Source organism: Setaria italica, chromosome VIII (assembly GCF_000263155.2).
Source record: "Setaria italica strain Yugu1 chromosome VIII, Setaria_italica_v2.0, whole genome shotgun sequence".
Classification (NCBI taxonomy): Eukaryota; Viridiplantae; Streptophyta; class Magnoliopsida; order Poales; family Poaceae; genus Setaria; species Setaria italica.
In genome coordinates this window covers 36,246,653-36,256,367 of record NC_028457.1, presented here as the reverse complement: position 1 = coordinate 36,256,367, position 9,715 = coordinate 36,246,653, and the positions used below count along the sequence as shown (strand labels likewise).

The window sequence follows — 9,715 nt, the reverse complement described above, 5'->3', positions numbered from 1 at the left end:
GGTCTTGATTGAATAGCATATACAGTTCCAATAGTTCCACCATTATGATGTCATCACCAACCCGAACTTCCATCCTGATCAAACCATTTGCTGTAGCCTCCATGTACCATTGGTGCAACTTGTACATCTTCATTGGGAGATATTTCACCAACTGCGGAAACACGAGCTCTTTACTATACTCATTGTTCCATTTGATGGGCACAAAGAGCTTTGGGATCTCATCCTCCCCTCAAAGTTGTGCTATTGTCAGATTAGTATCTCTACTGAATTCCAACAGGTTCTTCTCCAGTCAGAAAGCACCACAAGCGGGGCAACCGATTGGTTGGATTGCTCTCTGAGTTGAGAAATAGATTTCCCACTTTTCTTCCTCTTATGAGCTGCCTGCTTTGTTATCTGCCTGTCAAATCAGATAGAGGAGGTTTCTCTAGTTTTTTTCCTTTGCTCCGCCTCCATTTTTCAGATGAAAGACCAAAGCTTACGCTTATCCAGTGGTGGCTCCAGATTCTGTTTCTTCCTCCTTGCTTCTTTACAATCCTCTTTCCATTTTTCATTCTCAGTAGCCGATGGCGACGGGCCGTAAGGCGACGACGGGGCTGGGGGCCGGCGAAGGGGCCGGGTGCTGTGACGGAGGCCGGGGGCGGCGACGACACAAGAAGGCGACGACGGGGCCAGGGGCAAATGGCGGCGACACTGACAGCGGCAGGAATGGTGATGGGGCCGGGGGTGGCGGATCGACGAGGGCTAGCGACATCAGATCGACAAAGGAGGCGGATCAACGTGCGAGGGAGAAATGGGTAAGTGTTGGGAAGGAAGAAGCCTGCGGTGCTCCTTAACACCCCCCTCTAGTATCAGTTGTAGTTTACACCTGGTACTAGAGGGTGCAAACTACAACTAGTACTAGAGGGGGCCTCTAGTACCGGTTTCCCCGTGCGTGAAATAAAAATGCCCCTCTAATATCGGTTGTTGTTATGCACTGGTACTAGAGGGGTTGCATGCCCCTGTTTTAGTTGCCCTGCCATCTTTTTATTTTTTCTTTCTTTTACAATTGCTATTATATTAATTTATTGCATAGTAAATTAAATAACATTCATAAAATTGTAACAACAATTTTGGTAGCTTCATGTTTATTAGATATGCACTATAAAAATGTCAGATGCGGTCAAATATCAAATATGGTAAAGTTATTAATTTTAACTTAGCAATAGGTTATAATGGTCATAATACTTATATTACCTTTAAAATTTGAAAAAAAGATTTTTTGACCATGCAAAAATTTAGAAAAATAGTGCCTCTAGTGTTCTTAGCATCTTTCCCATGACTTAATCATGATCTTGTTTAATTGTACGTAAATTTATTGTTTAATTTTTAATGGTGCTTAAAAATTTGAAATATTTAATATTTTAACCATGCAAAAATTAGTTAAACGATATTTTAGCCGGACAAGAAAGTTAAACAAGACATGAGAATTGTATTTGGAAAAACAAGATCTAATCATTCATAGTTACATTAATGCCTTTGTTGATAATTGTTCAAATACATTACGCATCATCATCAATGGAATGTTAATAACCCTCCTCTTGACGAACGTCCCATGGTTGTGATCGCGGTGTAAGTACGGAGCATCCTCTTTGCCTAATAGGACGCTTGGGTCAACCTCAACTGAAAATAGAGAAAGATCGTTGAACTAATCATAATCTTCTGATATGTCAGTCTTGTCCTCAACTCCAATGATTTTTCTTTTCCCTGGAAGAACAATGTGGCACTTTGGCTGATCATCAAACCTTCTTGTAGTGCTTCAAATACATGCTGCAAGTATCATCTAAACAGTGTGTGTAGGCTCAGAATCTCTGGTTTGACTATCCGGATAGATTACCAAGCGCCGGCCAATCATTGATGGTTACGAACAACAATGCTCGTAGATTAAATGTCTCCTTTTTGTCCTCATCCCACACATATACACCTTCCTTCCATAACAGTAGAAGTTCATCAACCAACGGTCTTAGGTAAACATCAATGTCGTTGCCAGATTGTTTTGGACCATGGATAATTATCAGCATCATAATGAACTTCTACTTCATGCACAACCATGGCGGAAGATTGAACATACATAAGGTCATAGGCCAAGTGCTATGACCACTACTGAACTCTCAGAATGGATTGAATCCATCTGTACTTAAACCAAATTGTATGTTCCTTGCATGCTTTTCAAACTCAAGAAATTCTCTATCAACTGTTCTCCACTGGGACCCATTAGGGGGTGTCTGATCATTTGATCTTGCTTACATTCTTCTTTGTGCCGACACATCAACTTTGCATGTGCCTTGTTCTTGAACAAGTGCTTCAACCGTGGTACTACACGGAAATACCACATTACCTTCGTAGGAACTTTCTTCTTGATGGCCTCCCTTTAACATCACCAGGGTCATCTCGCCTGATCTTTAATGCAGCGCTTTGCACACAGGACAAGCCTCCAATTTCTCATATTCCTTGCCTCGATAGGGGATAGAGTCATTAGGATACGCATGTATCTTTTGTACCTCCAAGCCCAGAGGGAAGACAACCTTTTTTGCTTCGTATGTTGAGGACGGCAATTCATTTCCCTTGGGAAGCATGTTCTTTATGATTTTCTTTAACTCATCAAAACCCTTGTCAGAAACTCCATTTCTTGCCTTACATTGCAGCATTTCCAGTGTGCTACCCAACTTTTCTACTCCTGTTTGCAATCTGGGTACAACAATTTCTTATGATCATCTAACATACGCTCCAACAATTTTGACTCCTTCACATTCTTGCAGTCTTCCTTTGCATCTTGCAACACCTGACCTAGCTCATCGAGCGGACCTTCTGCCTCGCCCATCTCTTCTTCAGCCTCGCCCATTAGAGCATCTACAAAGGTACTTCCTTGAATCCAGTTAGGAATGTTGTCATCTTCTTCTTCTTCATCATCATCTATCATAACTCCTCTTTCCCCGTGCTTGGTCCAAACCAAATAGTTTGTCATGAATCCAGAATTGTATATGTGGGCGTGAATAGTCTTGCTGGATGAGTAATCCTTCTCAGTTTTGCAATTTTTGCACGGATAACAAATGAAACCAGACGGTGGTTTATTGGATTCTGCATTATTGAGAAAACCACGCAAGCCTTAATATACTCCATGGAACGTTTGTTTGCGTTGTACATCCATTTTCGATCCATCTACAAAATATTACACATGGATTGGTATTTGAACTATAATAAAATGAATTGAAATACTTAATCTAATTTTTCTAAGTATATAGACATGGATTTATTGCCGAGCCGTTGGTAGGTGTTTTATATGAAGAATAAGATAGTAATTTATTTGAATCTAGCATCTTGGAGTACCATCACTGGGGAATCTTCGAGTACCACCATCGAGAATTCCGCTTTTTGTACCGGTGCCAAACTTTAGTACTGATTGTAGAAATGGTATTGCTACATCCCCTTTGTGCCGAGAGGTATTAAATATGATCCGGTAAAAAAGCCACCAAGGTAGGTGTTTTTTACGAAGAATAAGATAATAATTGTCTCACATGCTACATGACTACGTGATAGTTGTCAGAGTTGAAGTTGATGACACAACATTTAATTGCATGCCAGTACACCAACCGGCAATTCTGTCATTTTATTCGTTAGAAATTCTTTTTGGAAATAACAGTTTACTTCTGTCTGACCAGATCCGATCACCAGTACAACTTGATGTTTAATAATTTGGCATTAAGCAATTGTAGTGACCTAATTAGTGTCAGGAGCACGCCCGTAGACTTATTTAAACAAAGATGCCCTCGGTCGGTTCTTTATGAATGTATTTTACACAATAATTTGTTCGATCGATCTTGAATCCAGCATCTTGGAGTACCACCACTGAGGAATCTTGGAGTACCACCACTGGGGATGCCACTTTTAGTACCGGTGCCAAATCTTCCTTTAGTAACGGTTGTACAACCAGTGATGCTACATCTCTTTAGTACCGGGTCAAATAATCGGGTGGTATTAATTACGATCCGGTACTAAAGACACGAGGACGTTTTTAGTACCGGGTGGTATGTATTCGGTACTAAAGTCATGAGAATATTTTAAAACCGGTTGTACAAACCGGTACCCTTTTAGTACCGAGTAAAATAACCTGTACTAAAAGGTAACTATTAGCATACTTTTTTTGCAGCCTCGGGAGGCTTCCACACGCGAGCACGTCATCCTGCTATTTAAACAAAAAAACACGCGTAATACGCCTAATCCATGATGGATTTTTCATGACCTTTTCAGAGCACGTCATCCTGCTATTTAACAAAAAAAGTGGCGGACAGGGTTCGAAACCAAGACTTACAACCATAGCAAAGCACTCCTTACCACCAAGCTACGCCTCCATTTGGGATTTTATTTAGTACTAGTAAAATCCCCATGTGTTGGTATGGTAAAAAGATCAATTATGCTTTTCAAACTAATGATATTTTTTATTTCCATCAATAAATTTTTATTCCACCTATTGGATGTCTACACATTTAAAAGAAAACCAAAAGAATTTTGACTTAATTATTTCCTTCAACTCAAATACCTATTAAATTAAAATATTTTTTTGCTGAAACAAGAGAGTTAAATCAGCCTGCGATGGCCACCGACGGAGTTCTTTAGTCCTTCTGACCATGTAATATCTTTTCACATGCACCGTATTTCATCAAATAGGAGACGGCGTGCTCAAATTTTTCCATAATGCACATCCTGGGTTAAACCTTATTTGGATGGGCTATTACTACCTTTTAAATGGTTTAATTAGGGGGTGTTTGGCAGCACTCCACTTCAACTCCACCCTACCAACTCCACAAAAATAATGGAGTTATCTACATGTTTGGCAAGAAGCATGGATCCAACTCTAGAAACAGATAATTTTATTATGAAAAATCTATTATACCCTTATGATTGGTACCCATGTGTTAGTCTCCCGTTATTTCTTCCCTTCTATCCTTTCTTCACTTTATCCACTGCCGCCGCCGGCCCTTCTATTTCCCCCTATGATTTCTTCACGCAATAAGCAAACCAACAGCCTGCCCCTTTCTCTCTCTTGCTCAATTCTTCACCGGTCAAGCAAGCAGCTTGCTCCTCTCTCAAATCCGAACAGTAGCGCATCGACGAGCGGAGAGCCTGGCGCGAGTGGAGCAGCAGCCCAGCCTCGGCCCTGACCTCCACCCTGATGAGCCGAGCAGCATCGCAGCCCCAGCGAATGGCGGCGGACTCGGTCCCGATGAGCCGAGCAGTAGCAGCGCGGCACCTGCTCTGACCCCTGATCTGGCGAAGTGACCGATCTGGCAGTGGCAAGGCATGATTCAGCGGCGGCGACGCCCGATTCGGTTGCGGGGAGCTCCGATTCAGCGGCGGCGAGGCCCGATTCGGCGGCGCCTGTGCTCGATTGAGCCGAGGCGAGCTCCGATTAGGTGGCGGTGGGACGATTCCATCCAAAAAAAACTAGGACAGACCAACCTATCCCATCTCGTCTCCAAAGAAAACACACCCAGATCGAAGTTTAGACATCCTGAGGAAAAAGAAATTATTGGGCAGGACGTTACATTTCAAAAACCCAACCAAAAGTTTTATCTGCATCAGGATCTTTTTTCATTACAATTGAAACATTCACCCATGTAGGTGCCATCCTTGCAAGAGATTCCTAGTAAATCAGGGAGAAACTGTTAGTGACGGAAATCTGAGTAGATTCTTAGAAGAAAAAAAATCTCACCTTCTCAATTATCACAGGAGAATTTCCTATAGGATCAATCTTATTCATTGGCCCCTCGTCCACAGGGAAGAACTTACGCAACACTTTCTCATTTTTCTCCAGCTCAATATAGAGGAAAGGGAAAGCTGCTGCGCGACCATCCCTTGACAAGTTTGGGATAGGCTTGACAATAATATGATCAGGCTCTGCCATCAAGATATACCTGCACATAGTATAAAGTTAATTGAACTATTGAGTCTGGAGAATGATCACTGATTATCAACTAAACTTACAGTAAACTTACTCTTCCTTTATGTCTGCCTTCTGGAGCCACTGGACAAATGCCCACGGCCGATTCAGAACAATGTATCCCTGAGATGTTAGATGAACTATGTTATAACGACAAAAGTAAAAGCAGCATCTAGTTTCTAGTAATAAGGGTCAGTCATAAAATCATTTATGCTCTCGAATTGTTAAATGTTTTGAGCAATACTTGAAGTTTTAAATCATCAGAATACAATTGCAACAAGAAAAATAAGCATCAACAGGATGCGGACAAGCAGCAACAGTTGCAGTTCACTTTTTTTAAAACAAAAGTTGCAGTTCACAACAGGATGGCGAGAAGCCTGCAGCCCACGCCCCACAGGATGAACCAGTGGTTTTAACTTGGTTCAGACGCAATATGATGAAAAAGGCTATTATCAGCAGGTTCCCTTGCATATGATGCATTGATTCTGGAGGAGCATATATTATCACCACAACACGTCATTTCAATCATCAGAACCCTTGTCATGGACAGTTCGGTTGTCCTTATGAGGCTAGGAAATCCAATGCAACCCATCAAGCAATTCTGAGTACATCCTCTGGTCCAATGGCCCTCGCTTCCTCCCTTTCAGCTCCTCCAGCACCTCAAACGCCTGCTCAGTTTGCCCAGCCCGGGACATCTCTGCCAGCAGTGTCCTGTATGTGATCATATCCGGCTTCCTCTTGCAATCCAACATATCCAGCAGCACCCGCCTCAATTCCTAGAACCTCCGTTCCAATGCCAACGCCCACACAGCGATCATATACACGCCTCCGGATGGCACAAATCCCTTCTCCCTCTTCTCTGCAAAATACACCATGCCCTTGTCTGCCCAGCCCTGAAACATGGCCTTGACAATGTAGTCATAGGTGAACTCGTTTGGCTCGCAGCCATATAGTGGCATTTCACGGCGGAACACCTTGAGCGCGTCGTCCACCTCCACGCACCGCGCATAGGCCTTGATGATGAGGTTCAGCAGGAAGGTGTCCGGACAACGCTGAAGGCCTTCATCTGGCAGGAGAGGGACCGGACGGCGATGAGGTTGACCATCGACGCCGGCGGGCAGCGCACGATGGCGCTGAGGAGGAGCATGTAGATCTCGACATCAGGGCGGCATCCGGTGACCGCGGGCATTGCGCGCATCTTGTTGAACATGTCGAAGGCGAGCGGGAATAGGCTGCGGCGGTCACAACAGAAGCGGAGGCAGGCGTTGAAGAGACGGAGGTCGGGCAAACAGGGCCCCGCGAAGTAGGATTCGGGTGCATGGTGGAACCCCGAGCACAGCCCGGCTCAGCGACAGAGCGCGCGCGCGAGGTCCGGGTCAGGCTCCGTGGAGATGGCTGCGGCGAGGTCGGACGCGGTGAAACCCGGCCCAGGTGGAGGCGCGTGACCCACGCCGCGACCTGCTCGTCCGGCGGAGCTCGGACGGGGAACCGCTCTGGGGTGGGGGTTTCGGGGTCCAGATAGGAAGGGGATGGGAAGATGGTGTTGAGGTGGCGGGGGTGGAGCAGATGGAGGTGGCGCGGGAGGCGGCCGTGACTGCCAGTTAATTCCATAAAAATTGAGGGATTTTTTTCAAAATGGTTGATTCCATGAAAGTTGAGGGATTTTTTTTCCACACGAGTTCTCTCTCTTCAGAATTTGGACTGCCAGCCAGTTGATTCCATAAAAATTGAGGGATTTTTTTCAAAATGGTTGATTCCATGAAAGTTGAGGGATTTTTTTTCCACACGAGTTCTCTCTCTTCAGAATTTGGACTGCCAGTTGATTTCATGAAAATTGAGGGATTTTTTTCAAAATGAGTATAGATTTAGTTGCGTTGCTGCATAGCCAATTCAGATAAAATTGTGGAAGCACACGGGAGCTCGAACCACGGTTGTAGGTTTGCAAACGCAACAAACTTTACCACTACAACAGGCATCCTGCGGTCGTAATAATTGGTAAGAAAATCTTTTTTATGTGTTGGTTTGTACGGTGCCCCAATAATGAAGAACAGAGGTACTTTTCCTTTTTAATTCGGAATTAAAATTTCCAATTGGTATTTTTTCCTTATAAGAACTCCAAATTTGATTATTCCTTTTTCTGCATTTTTCTAAAATCACAACATTTCATGTAATGGCATTTGTTTGTATTCTAATTGCCATTTCTTGGATCATTTTCATATGTCTTATTTTGTTCCACCTAAATAGAGAATAGAAAAACGTGTTTTTTCATAACAATTGCAAATGTAACTTAATATTTTGTAATATTATTCAAAAAATGGTTGTACCAAAAATTTGAGAGGCATACAGGTTTAAAAATATTACGAGGTATTCAAATTTCAAAGTTTGACTTGAGTTAAAGGAAACTATGTGAGAGATGTGTCCATATGTGAACAACATATAGTCTCACTTTATTAAAATCATTCAATTTTTTTATAGCAAGCTTATGGACCAAAAATACCCTGACACGTCAATTTGTAGAATTTTTTTGACTAAATTTAAATTATAATTATTATGTGGTAATTTGGAGATAGAAGTTTGAATTGTCCCTATAAGATAATTTAATTGTTCATCTATCTTTAGGACATGAGCTATAATGGAACATAGGAGCATAAATAATGTTTTTTGTGCAAATTTTCAAATATTATTGGTGGTATACACAGTTCAATTTGGAATTACTTTCAATAGGAACTTTCAATGATAGAAAATACTAAATCCATTAAAAAATTCTTTAAAATCCTACACGACAATTTAAATGTTGTCTACTATATTTAAAAATATATTGGTGTATGTAAGATAATTTATTTGCATGTTACTTTAGAAGGATGCTTTAAAATGGAAAAAGAAAACGAAAAATATTAAACAGTGAAGTATGTTGAGACAAGTTTGAGTTCGTCCCATTTAACTTAGAGAGTGATTACCGCTAATTAGGCCTACAGTGAGAGAGAACAAGATGTTGCTATCTTGTGATTAGTTTAAGGACTGGACCACCATTTTAAGCTTGGTGCTCCAGCACCTTGGAGCTTTTGTAGCTCGCCGGCAAATTTTCTACCCTCTGCTTGGTGTGGAGCGGTGGTTATGATTGTGTGCGTGGGCATGAGGTGATCCATAGTGGAGACAGTGCCAACATGATTGAAAGAGAGGGACTGTTTAGCCTCATCTTTGTTGCAAGTTTATCATCCGGCTTGACTAGTCTTTGTGGTGAGCAAAATCCTTGACCGAGAGAGACATGGTGACCTGGAGCATCTCCTTGTTGGAGCTCCAACATGCCGGAGTTTACATCATTTCCAATCCACTCCTTTATGTTCCGTATTTCATACTTGCAAATTGAGTACCTTTACTTTATTAGAGTAGTTCATACCTCTAGATTGCGAAACTTTTTATGGGTGCAAAATTTTCATACTAAGTCAACTATAGATGCACATTTTGATAGATAGTATGATCTAGTTCATATTCATCCGAAGTAATGCAAGGTATAGGTTAAGTTTTTAAGTTGCCTAATTCACCCCTTCTCTCTCTTAGGCTATATGAGCACCGATTCCTTACATAGTTTTTCAAAAATTTATATGGTTTTCTCTATTTCTTGAAGTTACACAGTATATCGGTTGAAGCCAAATAAATAGAGAAACAATACCGCAAAATTCCAAGAAAATTACGTGAACTAAAATTTTAAAGAACTATGAAAAATATATTAAAACGAGTATG

At 41.9% G+C, this 9,715-nt stretch overlaps 1 protein-coding gene and 1 pseudogene across 1 annotated transcript; both read right to left on the bottom strand.

Annotated features, from left to right (window-relative positions):
• Positions 1–5,575: 5,575 nt before the first annotated feature.
• On the bottom strand, positions 5,576–6,454 carry LOC101767697 (hydroxyproline O-arabinosyltransferase 1-like). The gene is made up of 4 exons (XM_004980746.1): positions 6,392–6,454; positions 6,030–6,097; positions 5,747–5,948; positions 5,576–5,677 (listed from the first exon to the last, which is right to left on the bottom strand). The coding sequence occupies exons 1-4, from the start codon at positions 6,452–6,454 to the stop codon at positions 5,576–5,578; spliced, it is 435 nt and encodes a 144-aa protein (XP_004980803.1).
• Positions 6,455–6,495: 41 nt separating this feature from the next.
• On the bottom strand, positions 6,496–7,585 carry LOC101767299 (annotated as a pseudogene).
• Positions 7,586–9,715: the final 2,130 nt, after the last annotated feature.

Bases quoted from the DNA above. Each gene is read 5' to 3' on its own strand.
- LOC101767697 (XM_004980746.1), bottom strand. From the start codon at position 6,454: ATGCATCATATGCAAGGGAACCTGCTGATAATAGCCTTTTTCATCATA. The intron at 6,098-6,391 runs GTTAAAACCACT...CTAACATCTCAG, and splicing joins TCATATTGCGTCTGAACCAA to GGATACATTGTTCTGAATCG. The intron at 5,678-5,746 runs GTGAGATTTTTT...CTGATTTACTAG, and splicing joins CTCCTGTGATAATTGAGAAG to GAATCTCTTGCAAGGATGGC.